Source organism: Vicugna pacos, chromosome 12 (genome assembly GCF_048564905.1).
Source record: "Vicugna pacos chromosome 12, VicPac4, whole genome shotgun sequence".
Lineage (NCBI taxonomy): Eukaryota > Metazoa > Chordata > Mammalia > Artiodactyla > Camelidae > Vicugna > Vicugna pacos.
This window is the reverse complement of record NC_132998.1, coordinates 63,452,322-63,469,314: the sequence shown is the minus strand read 5'-3', so window position 1 is coordinate 63,469,314 and position 16,993 is coordinate 63,452,322. Positions and strand designations below refer to the sequence as shown.

Sequence of the window (16,993 nt, the reverse complement as noted above, 5' to 3'; positions counted from 1 at the left end):
CTTTTTCAGAAAAGTTTGCTAAATCTTGGACTAATACATTACTTATAAAAATTCTTAATCTTGGAGGAGGGCATAGCTCAGTGATAGAGTGCATGCTTAGCATGCATAAAGTTCTGGGTTCAATCCCCAGTACCTCCATTAAAAAAATAAACCTAATTACCCACCCCCAAAACAAAACAAATTCTTAATCTCAATACTTGGTTCACTTATTTTCATCTTTTCTTTTAGTGATGAAAGCAATGCATCTGCCTCTGAGTACAGCTTTGACTGCCTTCTGCACATTGTGGCATGAAATACAATGGAGGCTATTTTCCCCACTGTCTTCTCGCACCCAAGCCCTGATATGAGGGCTTTCCTCTTCATACTCACTGTCCATCACTGCCTCCACCCTCTGTCCTGAGGGGCTTCTGAATGTTCTGGGTCTTTGAAAAGAGGGAGGAGAAGTTTGCACAGGGAAATTTGGATGGGAAGTAAAAAGTCCTGGGTCCAGGCAGACATCCTCTCACTAGAAAATACATGGTTTATGTCCTGGCAGCTGCTGATAGAAAGTTCTTCCTCCACAGTAACGAGAAAAAGAGCTACTACAGCTAGGCCCACCAACCTGGCCCAGTTTGCCAGGGACTCTCTGGTTTTAGAACTGAAAAAGCTCTCGTGCTGGGGACCCCATCCACCTGGGCAAGTGCGTGGCGTCTTCCTGGATGGTGGTTATCCTCAGGCACCAGCTGAACTTCCACATGATGGGTCATGTCCATGTAACTCTCCAAGGACTGGCCCAAGGGTCCTCCCAGTGCCAACCTCTCGCCCTTTCCCACTCCCTCTTCCATCCTGGCCCCGACCCTGAAGGTCACACCCCCTTTCCTCTTCACTTCCTTCAGCCCGAGGGGCCTTCCTCCAGCGGGCAGGGCATCTCTATTCTTTCTCCAGTTCTAGGAGTTCTCAGCCCTTAGAGGCCACGTGAATTCCTCACCACGAGTTTCCCTCCATCTTCAAAGCCAGCAATGGTGCCTCCAATTTTCCTTGTGCTTCAAATCTCTCTGTCTGCCCCTTTGGCCAAAAGCTGGAGAAAATTCTCTGCCCTTAAAGGGCTTGTATGATTAGGACAGGCCCCCTGGGACAATCCTCTTTTGCTGAGCTCAAAGTCAATAGATTAATAAACTCATCACTTCTTTTGCCATGTCACGTAATCACGGGCACCATATCTCACCCTATTCACGGTCTCTGGCATTACAGCAGGCATCTCGAGGGGCCATCAGGGATTCTGCCTGCCACACATCCCTTCTTTTCCAGGCCCTCATCATGAATCTCACTTTCCCTGGGATTTTCCCAGTGTCGCCAGCCCCTTCCTCATGGCCTCCTTCCTCCAGCCTCTCACCACACTCAGCGTTCCCCTCCGCTGAACTGGAGCTCCCACAGCTGGTTATGGATGGCCAGCCCTGTATCCTCCACTCCATGAGCCACAGGCCCTGCCTCCCGAGATGCTGAGATGTGTAGAGCTCTGGGCCTGATGGGCCTGAGTTCGAATCCCAGCTCCACCAACCGTGTGACTTTGGTCAAGCACTTCCTTCCGTACCTCAGTTTCCTCATCTGTGCCGTGAGTCTAGTGGCATCATTTCACAAGGCTGTGCGAGGTTCAGTAGATGAGCACTTGCTGCTTATCTAGACAAGGTGCAAGACACCTTCAGCGTAACCTCAGTAAGAGTTGCTGGGGCTCAGGAAGCACTTAGTGAGGCCAGTCACAGGGTGCAAGAAAGAGGCAGGAGAAAGGCAGCAGGAGTGCGCTGTGGTCGGTGCTGGGGGTGGTGGCTGAGCTCAAACTCAGGGTTCAAAGGAGTTGATGTCAGGTCTCTGCCCTCCGTGGCTTGCAACACTGCAGACACTGCAGCACTGTATCTGGCTCCTGGAAAGTCATTCATTCCATGATTGCTTATTGGGCCCCTTCTATATGCCAGGTTCTATCTTGAATCTTGGGGATAGAGTAGAAACAAATGCAGACATGGAGATGGCCCTCATGGGGCTTATCGGCTGGTAGTACCTAGGGAAAAAATAATGACATATTGTTCTTAGTGTCACAAAAGGAGCAACAGTGTTATGACAGAGAATACCAGTGAGTATGTTTGGGGAGAGGAATGTGAAGGCCCCTCTGATGTGGGACATTTATGCTGAAGCCACATAGAAGCAGGGGAAGAACACTGTGCCAGAAGGGGACAGTATGTGTGTGCAAAGGTCCTGGGGCAGAACTAACTTGCTGTGTTCAAATAACAGAAGGAAAGACAAGAGAGAGGAGAACAAAGGTGCTTGTGTGAGTGATGAGGTTGAGGGGCAGGCAGGGGCCAGAAGATACCAGGTTGAGCCTGCACTGACTGAGTGCTCCCTCCTCCATGTGCTAGACACTGTCCAAGCAAGCACCTTCACACGGATTAACTCATTCAAAGGTCAGAACCCCACGGAGTGTACGTGCTGTTGTCCCCATGTAGTAATGAGGAAACACAGACTGCAGAGCTTGAAAGCTTTGTCTGAGGTCACACAGGGAAGAAGTGGTGGAGGCCATTGGGCCCCACTGAGCCCAAAGGTAGCCGAAGACCCCTCTGGCATCCCCAGGGCACCCTGACGCTGGAGACTTCTGCCCCTGGGCATTGGCAAGTCTCCGTATTCACTGAGTACCAGAACCCCATTCCCAGCAAAAGTACCCCCTCGACTTCCTCCTACTCAGTCATTCTCCCACCCCAGACAGATAGAAGAGCCTTAGAGCCAGACACCAGCCTGCTCAGGATGACTGCAGCTGCAATCCCATTTGGGAGGAGGGGCCTAATGAGGGGGGCGGGTAGCTGTCAGCAGACCTCAGAGCCCTGGAATTAGCCCTGGGAACCCATGCTGGGTAGGAACCTCAGGCCTGCTGCCCCAGACAGCTGCCTGTGCACACGCACACCTGGAGGGGATTCATAGAGCTCTTCCCACCCAGATTTCCCCCCGCCTTAGAGCCATTCAGGGACTCTCTTGGAGACGCCGACAAAAAACCGGACCCCATCGAGGAGAGACTTGCTGGATGTCACGCGGGTGGTCCTCACACCTGGCCCAGCAGTATCTCCTCCTGCTCGTCCCTTTCTCCCTGGCGCCACCTCCCTCCCGTGGCCGGCAGGGGGCAGCACGACGCCGCGCCATTGTCTCCCACTGTCCGGAGAGGAGCGGCTCTATATCCCGTTCTCCCGGGGAAACTGAGGCACAGAGGGGCAGCCTGAGTGAGTAAACTAACCTAGGAGTTCCATCCGCTGGTCATAAACCTCTCCACTCTCGCTCCCACCTCGCCTGTCTGGTTCGGGAGCCAATCCAACCTCGGGCCCAGGAGCGGATTGGGGGTGGGAGGTCGGGGTCTGCGAGGCCGGAGGTCTGTGGCTGTCGCCGAAGGCCTGGTGCCGGGAGGAGAGAGCCACAGCTGGGATCATTATTAAGTCCCGCCGCACTCTACAGCTCCCAAGGATTCGCCCCATTATCGGAGGTGGAGACTGAGGCTGGTGGCGGTGAGGGAGTGAGGTGGCCCTCAGAATCTGTGCCAGGGTGGGGCACCTGTCCGCCTCGCAGTCCCAGGCCCTGCGTGGCCCAGAGGCCCTCGAAACCCTCCTACCCTGGTCTCCGCAAGCTCGCAGCCTGGCGTCCGCGGTGTCGCCGCCGGGTGGCAGCATCGGCCTGCGTGCCCCAGCTCCTCCAGCGGCTCCCACCCCTCCAGCCGGCCCCGCTCCAACCACCAGCTGCGAGGGCTTGGCCTGACCCTCCGGTTTCCAGGGCTCAGCTTCCCGTTGGTTGAAATGGGGTGACATCTGGGGTGCTGGGACGCAGGGAACACTCAGAGGTGAGGCTGCTCTTGTCATTTAACTTCTTTCTATGCCTCAGTTTCCCTGCCTGTGATTATCTCTAACGTCCTTTTCACCTGGGAACTCGATCCGCCTGCTCTGCACAGCTGCACCGGCCCCGCCTCTGATCGAGGGGCCGAGGAATGGCCCGCGCTGGGGTCGTGGCAAAGGTTCAGGGGATTTGGAAGGATTAAGAGGGGATCAGGAGCAGAGGGTCGAGAGGGACTCGGGGGGCGTTGGGGGCAGGGGGATGTGTGCTCTGAGTTAAAGTCCCGCCCAGGCTGGCTAGGTGGGACCAAGGGCAGCTGGAAGCAACACCCTTCCCCATATCTCGATCACTCATAATCCCATCCCAGCAAGTCTTGGGTCCTGGGGACTAAGCGCTTCACAGTTCTGTCCGCTCGCCCAGAAGTGGCACCCTCGAAGGCGTCCAGGACTGTAAACCGCGGAGCAGGACAGGAGCCTGGCCAGGACCGCGGTTAGGCATAAGGTCACCGTCCTGCCTTCTCAGGACAGGGCTTCAGCACAGCGGTCTGCGGGCCCGGGGGCCCACTCACCTGGGACGGTGCTAAATCAGACCGCTCTGGTGTGTGAGGCACTGCGGTGGTTCTGACCTCGCGCTCTGGGCACTCAAGATGAATACTGAGCCGAGTACTGCGGAGGAGAGGGCGCAGACTGAGGGGGACTAGGGTTGGTGGGAGAGAGTCGGCAGGGAACCCCTGGGGTGGAAGCCTTCCACAGAGCCAAGGAACCTCCCTCAACATCCTCCTGTCTCCACCATGGTGCTTAGCCAAATGGCTTCTGTAGGAGGTCATCCAAGCCATCCCCCTGCATCTGGCCAGGACTGTCTGTCTGTCCCTGCCCTGTCCTTACTCTGAGTAAGCTCAGCGGTACTGACAGGTGGGAGTGACCGTAGGAGCTGGAGGGCTCCGATCGAGGTCTGTGGGGTTGGCAGCGATGCCTGGGCTAAGAGCGTGGCCCTGGGGGACCCCATGTGAGGAGGGGAAGCATGCCCAGAACAGCGATGGGGGTGGATGGTCTCTCACTCCCTCACTAGAAACTGGAAGCCGAGTGGCTACCACAGCCTGAATCGGCCATTACCTGGCTCCCCACCCTCGCCCTCGAGGGCGCAGAGGAGCTGCCGACCACTCCGCAGGTGTCTCTTCCGTGCCACCCCCTCCCCGGCGCCCCCTCCCACAAGAACCCAACTCCCTCCCTCCTCCCAGTCCAAGGAAGGCGAACGGAAGGGAGTTGGCCTGGGGAGGGGGGTCCCGGGGGATAGATGCGTTCGTGTGTCACGGGGGAGGGAGGAGAAAAGGGAGGGGAGAGCCCGGGAGCGAGGGAGAGAGAGCGTGCGGCGAGCGAGGAGGGCGGGCGGGAGGCGGATCCTCCTACCTGGGGCGCGCTCGCTCGCTCGCAGCTCGCTTGCCGGGGCCGCGAGTCACCTGGGAAGTCCGACAAGTGCGGACACATTGGCCGCTGCAGCGCTCGGCGAGGCGCGCACGGCCCCAGGCGGCTGCGCCCAGAGGAGGCAGTGCCCGCCCGCCCGCCGCGCTCGCGCCTCGGCCCCCGCCAGTGCTGGTGGGGCCCCGCGGTTACTCAGCCCGGCTCCGAGGTTGCGGCCCCGGGCCCAGGTCACTCCCCCAGGCGCACGCGGCGGCGGCGGCGGCGGCGGCCAGGGCTCACCATGGTGGCAGCGCGCGCCGGGTGCCCGCGCGTCGCCGGCCGCCGGAGCCGCAACGCTGGCTGAGAGCTGTCCACGGAAGCCCCCCTCTCCTGCCCGTTCCCCGCTAGGCCCACGCGTCCCTTCCGGCCGCTGCTGTCTATGGCGCAGACCCCCTCCCTGGATCATGCACAGAAACTTTCGCAAGTGGATTTTCTACGTGTTTCTCTGCTTTGGCGTTCTTTACGTGAAGCTCGGGTGAGTAGCCTCGTGGGCAGGGGCCGCTGCCCGGGATCAGAGCAGCCGGCGGGAGTCGCCTCCAGGGGACGTGGGGACAGGAGGGGGACATAGGTGGATCTCTGGGATCCGGGACTGGCCTGTGTGTTGGACCCTCGTCCCGGTCCGGCAGAGACGCGGCTGAGCTCTTTGAGCCGCGGGTACTCCGCAGGGGCACGCGGCCCACGGCTGGAGGAGGGAGAGCAGGACGCGCGGGCGGTCAGGCTCGCGGGTAGCGGCGAGCGTGCCCGGCGCGTACTTTCACCTGTTTGGGCTCCAGGCCCCGGGGGTGGGACGCGCCTTCCCTCCCCCGGGCTGCGCTGGGCGCGGAGCCCGGGCCGAGCGCTCGCCGCCTGGAGGGCGCGCCGGGGCGGGGGGCGGGGGGCTTGGGGCGGCCGAGGGCCTGGGGCGGGCGGGGGGCGCGCACCCAGGCAGCGAGCGAGCAGGCCTGGGCACTCGCCATGGCCCTTCGTCTCTATCCATCAACCGGACGTGTTGAAATTATCTTGACAACTCGTCCGGCTGGCTCGGGATGGGCCGCGCGGCCGGCCGGGCTGCTTCGGGCTCCGTCCGGGCCCCGCGCCCCCGCCCGCCCGGGGCCCTCGGCCCGGCCCCATCTCGCCGCGCTCCCCCTTTGCGCGGCCCGGCGGGCGGGCGGGCGCCCGGCGGGCCGCGCTCGCTGCTCGCTGCTGTAGCTGCTCCGAGTCGTATTTCCACATTCCTGAACCCAGCCGAGTCCTTACCTGTTGAGCTGCGATCTCCTTTAGACGGAATCTGTCTCGGCCTCGCTCGAAGTGGGGTGGGGGGGAGCAGTGTGACCGTGAGGGGGTTTGGTGCACCTCGCCCGGGGCGCCCTCGGCTCCGGGCTCCGATGCACCCTGCGCGCCTGCTATGAACTGCCAGCGGCGGGAAGGCAGGCGGGTCCTGGCCTGGGAGCAACGCCGGCGAACAACCCCGAGGGCTGGCCGCCCCAGTGCCTCTGGAGACGGGCCTCCCAGGCTGAGAGGTAGAAACCAACCTGAGAATAATTTCATCCATCGCCACTCCACCCATCGCCTCCTCCGCCATTTTACAGATGGAGAAACTGAGGCCCAGGGCAGTCAGGGACTGAGGCCAGTGGCCTCAGAGACAGGGCTGGAAGCTCCCTGTCCTAGCCTCAACTCTGCAGGGCTGGGTGGGCGTGTCTGTGGCTGCTGGTGGCTCTGTTTATTGTGGGTCTGTGTGTAGGCTGTGTCCCTGGGTGTTTGTTTACGGGAGGTGAGGGTGCAGTGCGTTGAGTTGGCTGGCGGGGGTGTGGTTGGGGAAGGAGGCACTGTTTTCCAGACTCTCCAGTAGCCCCTGTGGGTACTCTGCCTGGGCTCCCTAAAGCAGTAGGCAACACCTAATGAGGTTTTCTCTCTGCTGACTGGGCCTTGCTGCCTTCTGGCAGCCCTGGAGGTAAGTGCTTTTACTCTCTCCATGTTAAGTATTAGGAAAGATGGAGCAAAGATGTGGACAAGTCAATTGTCCACAAGAGTAAGTGGCAGAGCTGGGACTTCCACCATGGACCCCTCTTCCTGTGGGAAGTGCTCTATGAATCAGCTCCTGCCTCCCCAGCCCCAAGAAGCAGAAGGAGCTGAAGGCTGGGGCCCAGCCCGGACTCCAAAGGCTGGGACTAGGGCTCGAGGTCCAGGTGACCACAGGCAGGTTCCCCCTCTCCGCCCCTTCCTGAGCCTCCCATTCTCCTCTGCAAATGTGACCGCAGCTCTGGCCACCCTTAACAGGAGGGTGGCCAGTGTCTGAGTAGAGAGGAGCTCAGTGGGTGAGACTCAGCCTGTGCCCCTGGGCACCTGTGCCAGCCTCTCTGGGAGAGTGTGAGACAGCCTGACAGTGGCCCTGGCTCTATCTCTGTCCCCACCAAGGAGCCCTGAGGGGGGACTCCTCTCCCTGGCCTGCCTCCTAAAACACATACTCTCCCACGCCCAGGAGGAGAGAAGACGTGATCTCCAAACCCCCCTGTGGAACCACATCCCAGAAAGTCAGAGAGCCGCCCTGGGATCTGCTAAGAGGAGGGGAGAGAAGGGAGGGGCTCAGCCCCTGCCAGGACCACATTTCTGATTCCCGTATGGCAGTGAAGGGGCTTGCTTTCTTTGCAAGTCATCTTGGCTGCACAAGATAGGGAGGAGGGGCAGAGGGGCCCAAACGTGACTCAAGAGGCTAAGTGACCTAGAAGCCCAGTGCATGAAGGACAAGTTTTGGGGGGGTCCAGCCTCCCCTGGCTCCTCACTGGGTGGCCTTGGGGGAGCTCTTTAACCTCCCAGCCCACCTTCCCTCATCTGAAAAATGGGGTAATTACACTTCCTTCACTGGGTACTGGGCAGGTTGTTAGTTCGGGGCCTTTGCTCTGGGGGTGGACGCTGTCCCAATAAAGTTAAATCTCTCTGTTGTTAATGATATCACAGCTACTGCAGGCACCTGGGGACTCCTCCAGACAGTGTACCACGAACCCCAGGAGCTGGGATTTGGGGGACATAAAAGTTCAAAGCAAATATCTGAGATGTATGTGTTGGGGGAATATTCTGTGATGACAGCCCCCCCAACCCCCAGTCCACACCCCACACCCCTCTGTTTTTGAACATAGGGAGGTGCTCCCCCCTCCTCACCTCTGCACATGCAGCCACCACACATGCACGTGCCCCTCAGCCCGGGCGCCAGTGCAGATGTGCAGCCCAGGGGTGAGCTCCTGGGTGGGCGGGAACGGAGAACTCAGCCCTTGAAATCCTTTTGCGGATGGGGGCTTCAAGAGTGGATGTGCCTCGGATTTGGAGCAATTTCAAAACAAATGGCTGTGAGGAGTCACAGTTCTCGCTTTGGAACCGAGCAGCCTCCAAGCCGCAGCCCTGGAGGAGGCCAAGCCAGGGCTGGGAGGAGCCATCTGGAGTCTGAGCACCCTCTGCCCACTGGAACTGGGGTCATAAAGCCCCAGGACCAGCCTTGTTCCATGCCTGCCTCCTGCTCTTGGGGCCAGGAGAGGCAGAAGGGCACACAGGGGCCTGAGAGGCCCCCTCCTCCTGGCCACTGGGGAGAGGTCTTCACGTCAGATCTAGAAGCCAGGAAATCTACTCTCTCTGGGACCACTGGCCATACTGCACAGACCTCTTTTCTTGTATCATCTACTCTATTTGTGCCTTAACTCCTAAGGGTCTGTCTACACTGCACCAAGAGGGACATTCATGTGCAGCCAGGCTCGGCAGACAGTAAGAGGTGGGACTCAAAATCTGTGTTTTGGGCCTAAAAAAGTCACTGGAAGGAGGCTTGTTGGGAGAAAGTGTGTTCTTGTGGATCCACTCCTCCCCACATCTATCCCAAACAGTCCCTCAAAGGAGAGCAAAAGAAGTGAAGGGGAAGCCAGAGTTGGGGGCCTCTGTGCCCTTGTTGGAGGTGCCTTCCCACTGTCAGCCTCTCCAAAGAGACTCAGAGGCAGGACCCGGCAGAGACACCAGTGGGCTTGTGCACAGGTGAACCATACCTCGCTGGGCCTGGTTGGTTATGGCAGTGAGTGCATGTGACACACAGCCAGTCTCACCCAGGGGCGCGCGCAGACAGAGGCGCAGAAAACACAGTGCATTTGTGCGCACACACTAGCCCCCTCACAGAAGCGCCCACGCTCCCACAGGCACACACAGGCACATACAGGCACGCGCATGCACACGGGAGCACACACGGGGAGCACAGTCCCCAGGAGCAGTGCACGCCCCCGCGCGGTTCCCCCGCAGTGCCTCCCCCAAGGTGCACCCTCCGGAGCAGGCCAGGTCGGTGTGGCTCGCTGAAGTTGGTTGGGGTGGGGGCTGTTGTCTCAGCCAAGGCAGTTTGGGCAAGCCCTGGAGGCGGCTCCCGCCGCACGCTTCGGTCAGCCTCCCCTTTAAAAAACCCGCCCGCGGAGGAGGCGGATGTAGGGGTGGCCCGTCCAATGGCAGCTGCGCGCCTCAGGAGACTTGAAGACGTGAGCCAGAGTGAAGGACAGAGCCGGTTCCGACCGATCGACGGACGAGGGGCCAGACGGCGGCCGAGGCGCACCAGCTGCCCACTGCCCACTCTCCCGCCCGGCACTCCAGCCCCAGCGCCCACCGCAGCCCCAGCCCCAGCCCCAGCGAGATGCACGGCCTTGGTTGTCGGGCACGGGTGACCACCAAGCCGGAGCCCGCGCGTCCGGGTCCCTAGCGCCTCGTGCCGCCGCCCTACCTTGGGGAGGGCCGCGGAGACCCCAGCGTCAGCTGGCCCAGGTGCTCTGCCCAAGGGACCTGCCCAGCCCCGCTAGGAGCGTCGGCCCACCATGCTCCTGCTGTCACCGCGCAGCGCGCTCCTCTCCATCTATTGCCCGCAGATCTTTCTCATCCTGTCCAGCGGCAGCTACCTGTGAGTGCCGCGGACCACACGCGTGGGGGGCGGGCGGTGGGGGGCACCCTCCCCGGCCTCCAGCTCTGGAACTGGGCGAGCAGGGAAAGCGAGGCAGTGAGGTCCCTGGGCGGGGCGCTGGGTGCCCGGCGGGCACGGGAGAGGGGGTACTTTGGGTCTCCTCGCCGGCCTAAGCGGCCACTGTTGAGGAATTAGGGGGCTGGCCGAGGCAGTGAGTTCTGGCTTTGAGCTCAGAAAAAGGGTGTCCCGCTAGAAGCCTGACAGTCCCCATAGACCTGGCTGTGCGCACCGAGCGCGAGGGCCCGAGGGCGCGCGGGCAGCGCGGAGATTCCCTGCGCGTTCCAGCTGAGTCCTAGACCCACGGGATCCCCCTCCCTGTATGAATAAACGCAGCCCGCATTCGAGAGGGCTAAACGCGCACGCCGGCTCTCCCGCGTACACACTGGCACACACGTGCCCGCTGCCTTCCACCAGTCAGCGCCCCAGCTGCCTTCCGAGGTTGCTGCGGCTTTGCGCGCCTTCCCGCCGAGCTGAGCGGCCTGCCTCTCGCCCCGGCAGGCTCCTCACCTGGGGCGAGGCGGGCGCACAAGCGCGCGGGCGGCCGGCCGAGGTGCGCCCAGGTGTCCCGGCCAAGGCAGCGCGAGGAGCGCGGGCGCGCGTGTGCGTCGGCTCGGGCCGTGCCCGGGGGGCTCGGGGAAGCTCCGGGCAGGGCCCGACCGGGCCCAGAGAGCCGAGGGGCGCGTCGGCGCAGCGGTGGCTTCGCCCGATTCCTAATGGGACTCATATGCTCTGGCCTCCGATTTAAAAAGAAGTTTGATTTATGGAACCGCCGTTTGGGGGAATTTAAGCTGGATGCTACTGATTAAACCTCAGAACCAGTTCTCCCTCCCCTTCTCTCCCCTCCCCCTCCCCTTCCTTTACACGCGGGCCACGTCCGGGGTCGCCTAACGCGGCCAGAGGGGGCAGCCGCTGCCTTCCCGCTCCCTGTGCCATCCCCTCCCCCCTGCGCGGCCGCAGTCCTAATAAATCGTCGCGCCCCCACCCCCTTTTAATAGAGACGCAGCCAATTTCTCCTCCAGCTCCTAGGAAATTACTATCCTACCAGTTTTCCTTCTATAAATAGTCGCGCATCTTGAAACAAAAGTTCGCAACCGCAGCCAGATGCTGCGAGGCCCGCGGTTTCCCGGGCTGTGGGACATAATTACAAGGTCCAGGCGCAGAGAGCGCTCCAGGCCCGGCGGGCAGCCCCGGCTGCGGAGGCATCGCCTGGGGTAGGGGCGGGGGGCAGGCCGCCGGGGCAGGGCGCGGAGCCGGGCGGGACCGCCTGATCATCGGGGACGCAGGCTAGGAAAGAGTCAGGCCAGAGTCCTGCATCTGGCGTCCCTCCTGGAGGGAAACGGCTCAACCCAGGAGGTCTTGAGACCTCAGACTGATTCTCAGAGGTCGGAGGCTGAGATCGGGAAGCCTCCCCCTCCCCAGAATCCCCAGCTTCTCAACCTGAATATTTGCTAGAGAATCAGCAGCTCCTCTGCTTAAACCACTCTGGGAGCCAGCTGGCTGAGGTTTGGCATTCATGGTGGCGGGGGGGGGGGGGGTCCAAGGGTGGAAAACCAGGAGTTCTCCTGGGGTGGTTGGAGCAAGAATCACGGAGGAGGTGGGCACCGGGCTCAGGAGCCGGTAAGAGGGGATGCCAGGGCAGCAGCGAGGGGCTCTGGGGCAGGTGGCGGGCAATATACCTCCATAGGCCCCCAAGTTTTCCTTAGGGGTTGGCACCCCAAATTCAGGCCTGCAGGGACTACCATCTGTGCCCACATAAGCTCACTCCTCCAGTGTGCACTGCCAGCTTTGTTGGCAGAAATTCTCCAAAGGCAATTGCTTTCCCAAACGTTGCTGGGCCAGTGTGGGGGTCTGGAGTGGGTGGTGGAGGGGGAGCAGTAAGACAGACTCTGCCCCCTGCCTTGCCTTCAGCAACCCTTGCCCCGGTGCCAGTCCAGCCTGACCTTCAGCCCCAGGGGAGGAAAGTGCTGATTCCAGCTTTTCCTGAGCAGAAACGAACTCTGATGTTCTGAGAGTGAGCAAGGGGGGCCCCAGACTCCCTGGGGTTTCCCTGCTTGCTGGTGGGCACGGGGCTAACAAAGTGTGTAAGATGCCACGGGTGGGAGCAGGGCCCCAGCGATGCCGGTGAAAGGGAGCGTGGTAAGAAGATCCTACTGAGGCCTGAGTGCAGGTGAGGTAGCCAGTGCAGTGTGCTTTGCTCACTGTTGGGGATCCCTGGTAAGCACCCCCTAGGAAGGCAATAATGCTCCAGAGGGTGGGCCCTGTGGAATCTGAGAATGCCGGGGCAGGAGGGGCCCTGGGCGGAGGCTTCTTTCTGCTCCAGAGAACTTTCCAGAAGGCATCCATTGCTGGGATCACAAACACGGGCGGACAATTGATCCTGCCCCTTTCATCTGGGCTGCTCTCCCAGCTCCCTGTCCTGGGCTGTGGTCCGTGCACAGAGAATCCCAGATGCATGCCTGGGCCCCTGCCACTGATCGGGTCAGACGGGTGTGCTGGCCTGGAAGAGCCCTGAGCTCCTGCCGGACTCTGAGCTTGGCCCGGCAGGCCGTTTGGGGCAGCTCTGGCCAGTGCTGCTCTGTTGTCAGAGCAGGAGATCTTAGGGCCGGTGGGGGTTAGCCAGGGCTGAAGGGAGGGCAGGTGGGGGACCGCAGGCCGGGAAGAGGGCCTGCGGTGTGAGGTCAGCTGGTATGGGGGCCTGGCGGAGGTCTTGTGCCAGGACAAGCCGGACCTACTGTCCTGGGCAGGTCCCTTCCGGTCCTGGCCCCCCTCTCCCAGATGTGGGGGTTGGCTGCAATGATCCCCCAGATCTTCCGGTACGAGTTTCTCATGGTGACCGCCCGCTCTGGGGAGCCGAGTGAGTCATGGTGACGGGGCAGTTACTCACCGACCACCTGGCTGTGGGGGGTGAGGGGCGCTCACCACTGCCCTGCCAAGGCTGGGCCTCTTCCCGGCTCTGCCGCTGTGGCTTTATTGGTGGTGCCAACCGCAGTCCCAGAAGCCCTGTGGGCATGACCTTGGGGGGGGGTGCTGAATCAGGCCCACTCCCATGGCATCACAGCCCATGTGGGTGCAGAAGGGGGCCACTGGCTCAGGCGTGGACAGGTCACCCTTGGGAGGAGCAGTTCCCAGCCTAGGAGACTGTGACTGCCCAAGTGTGGGAGGAATTCTGCTGTGTGGTCTCAGAAAGGTCCCTGGGCCTCTCTGGGCCTCTGTCTCCTCTTTGGTCACTTGGGGATGAAGATCCTTCCACCGCGGGCTCAGGTCAGGCCCACACACCACTGGGATTCAAAGGCACGTGTGGCTCTGTAGAGTGGTGTGCACACGGGCGGTCAGAGCTGGGGAACCTGGCAAAATCTCAACCCCTCAAGGGGACCCGCAGCTCAAGATGTACGGACAGAGCTGCGCTAATCACAGCGGCCTCCAAGGAATCGTTGCTCTGTGAGTGAGACTCATCAACCTATGGTTAGAGGGGGAAAGGCTGTATTTTGGAAATGATTCTCTCAACCCTCTGTGTGTGGGGCAGGCGGGCTGGGATGGGGATGGGAAGGTGGGGCCCCGCATCCTTCCTCCTGGGGTTGCAGTAGACTCTGCAGTGATATAGATATATACATTTTTTATCTTATATTTTATTGAAGTGTAGTTGCTTTACAATGTTAGTTTCAGGCGCATGGCAAAGCTGTTCGGTTATATGTATACATGTATATATATATATATATATATATATATATATATATATATATATACGCGCACATGTTTTCAGATTCTTTTCCATTGTAGCTTATTACAGGAAATTGAATCTCGTTCTCTGTCTGCAGCTATACACTGAGGCCCGCAGGAGGAGGGCCAGTTTCCCAACCAGGTTTCCCCTCCGTCCTTGTGAGGCCAAGCAAGGGGCCTGATGGTGACCCAGATCCTAGGTTCATGTCCCTGTCCTCCTTTTACTGCCTCGGTGCATCCTGTAACCTTGGCTATGTCCTCTGTAGGGTGGGGGCCATGGGAACATGCGCCTTCTGGGTGGCGGGGGTGTGAGAATTCAACAAGTAGGTGCTGAGGTGGGCCCAGCGGGTGCTTCACATACAGGAAGCGCTCAGAAGGTGGGGTCACTGTCAGCTATTAGGAACAGGGAGGCTGGCCACCAGGGACGGAGGGAGGTCCTGTGGCTGTGCTTGTTCAGGAGAGAATGATGAACTCTCTAGGGTATCTTGAAGGGCTTCCCAGAGGAGGTGAGACCTAAACAGGGTTTTGAAGGATGGGTAGGAGATGCCCAGACTCAACAGGGGCATGAGAGAGAGACTCACCGAAGAAGGAACGATACTCACCATCAAACACATTCACCCAGCGAAGTTCACAGCATCTTGCTGAGGCAGGCAGACAAGAATGCTGGGGTCCAGTGGAGAGGCCATCTCCTCAGGTCACCCAGAGCCCAGGGCAGCAGCTCTCCTGGCTCTGGGACCACCTCCACTGCCTGTGGTGGCCTGACAGGGAGAGGCACCCCGGGGCCCTGGGGCCTTGGGGCCGGTGCAGGCAGCTGCTGGAGGGGCTCTGGACAGGGGAGGTCGCCACGAAGGGAGGTGAGTTTTGAGGCCCTGACTGCACTTATTTCCTTTGGCTTGTCTGGTGGACACTGGATACAGGGCTAGAAGCTCACTCTGCCTGCCTCTCCCCCACCCCACGGTGCCCCCCAGAACTCTGTGCCAGCCTAGGGCATCGGGGGCCAGGGTTGCTCAGCCTGTGGGAAGCCCAGACCCCTGCTGGGGATCTGGACCAATGCTGTCATCCGACTGCCCTGGGTAGACCCTGAGGGTCGAGGCAGGGGAGGGGATGAGGTGGGATGGAGGTCTTGACTGGGGAGACGCAGACCCTCTGTCAGCTCAGGGCTGGGGGTACCCAGAACCCGGCCCCTCTGTGCAGCCTGCGGCCAATCCTCTAACCTCTTGGGGCTTCTCTCCTCCTGGGGCAGATGGAGGGGCTTCAGCTGGCTCCTCTGAAACCTCCATTTTGTGTGGCCTGGGGTCCGGCTCAGATAGGGCTCACCCCCCTCCCCCAGCAAGAGGACAGGAGGCCGGGCGCCCTCCCTTGTCAGATGAAACCCCGGCCCAGGGCTCCCTGAGCCTGATGAAAGGGTCATTGTGTGGCTCGGGCCGCCCGCTGGCCAAGGACAAAACCACCATTTGTCCTCCTTCTCTGGCTCGGGGCTGGGGCCTCCCCTCTGGCTGGTCGGCAGGGTGGGGGTGGGCACAGGTGCGCTCCCTCATCCCTTTCTCCATCTTCCCTGTCTCCATCACAGAGCTGTTCCACTGGCCTAGGCCCCCTCCCCATCCTGCCTCCCACCCAGGGCATCCTGTCCCTCTGAGTAGGGAACCCGAGGCCTGGGCCAGCCCTGCTGTTGGCAGGGAGGCAGTGAGCTCTCCAGCCCTGGAGGCATACAAACAGAAGCAGGGGTGAAGGCCAGAGATGATGGGGAAAAGCCTCACCTAGAAGGAAGCCAGCACTCGTGGTCCTCGGTGCAAGGCAGCCTTGTGGTGTGGTTGGCCTGCTCCATGGATGAGGATGCTGAGGTCCTGAGCGGGTCATCTCACAGCCTCAGCAGCTGAGCACAGACAGAGCAGGGCTTGGAACCCTGCCCACTGATGCCTCTCCTAGCCTCGGGCTGGAGCAGGTGGCCTCTGAGGCACTGGGGATGCCAGAAGGGCTGTCTGTGAATGGAAGACACTGAAATTCTGCAGCCTCCAAGTAGTCACTCTCCACAGACCCTAAAACCTGCTAGCTGCCCGGAGAGGGACCCAGGATGGAGGGGGACACCACCCTGCCTAGCAAGCAGCTCCCTGGCATCAGCTGTGGTCTGGATGAGGCCAAGTCATGAGCCCCTGGCAATCCCTTCCCAGTAGCCCCTGTGGGCCTCCATCGCTTTCCCAAACCACCCGCATGGCCATCCCTGCTACCAATGCTTCTCCACGTGCCTCCCAGACCAGAGGTATTCCTTGTGCAGGAAAGTCCTGCTGCTGGGCCCAGCTGGAGCTGTGAAGCAGCCAGGCCCCTGGAGGGCAGGAGCCTCGGGAAAGGGTGGCCGGCGTCTGGGCTCACCCTCTGGGTGGCACGCGGCTGTGCTGCCAGGGTGCTGAGGGGTCCGGCCCTCACTGTCCCAAGTCACAAAGCAGGTGAGACCCTTTCAGATGGTGATTCTTCCAGAAAGTACCGCCTGCCCCCTGGGATCCTGACTGGGGACTTTGCCTTCCGCGTCTGTGGGACCAGGTCCTCCTGGAAAGGGTTTCTCTTGTGGGGTGGTTATGTGCCTACATCTGGGGTCAGCTTTGAATCTCCTTCCCCCTGGGCTGCCAGCAAAGAGGACCTAAGCTAAGGCCACCCACTTGGGAGGTGGGGAAGCGAGAAGCATGAGGGCCAGGGCACCGGATAACTCTCCAGGGCACGCTCAAGGGGGCTGAGCCCAGACCCGAACCTGGGTCTGCCTGACTCTTCCATCCCTGCTGCCTCTCAGGCCGTCCTGCTGACGCCCATTCCTCCCTCCAGCCAACTCCGACACCCTTGAATTCGCTGCCTGTAACCTCACAGGGATGGAGAAACCAGCTAACCCAGCTGGTTAGACTTGTGTTGACCAGGAGTCATGAGGCTCCAAGTAAGGGTGTTCTCAAGCTCAGGGGCTGCCTCCACATTTAGATTTGGGGCCAGAGAGGCAAATTTCCCAGTGGGTGTGGGGCATACCAAGAGGCCCTCAGATTCCTGCCACAGGTCCCTC

The 16,993-nt window shown here is 60.8% G+C and overlaps 1 protein-coding gene across 2 annotated transcripts in view; it reads left to right on the top strand.

The window, feature by feature from the left end:
* Nucleotides 1-5,285: 5,285 nt before the first annotated feature.
* The window catches only part of WNT7B (Wnt family member 7B), a 51,286-nt gene continuing 39,578 nt past the window's right edge, over nt 5,286-16,993 (top strand). Inside the window, exon 1 of one of the 2 annotated variants that reach the window (XM_072973958.1) lies at nt 5,286-5,766. In XM_072973958.1, coding sequence (XP_072830059.1) covers nt 5,696-5,766 — 71 coding nt within the window. In that variant the 5' untranslated portion in view covers nt 5,286-5,695. Of the gene's footprint in view, nt 5,767-9,972; nt 10,180-16,993 lie in introns of those variants that run through there. The other variant, XM_072973957.1, reaches the window with a different exon arrangement.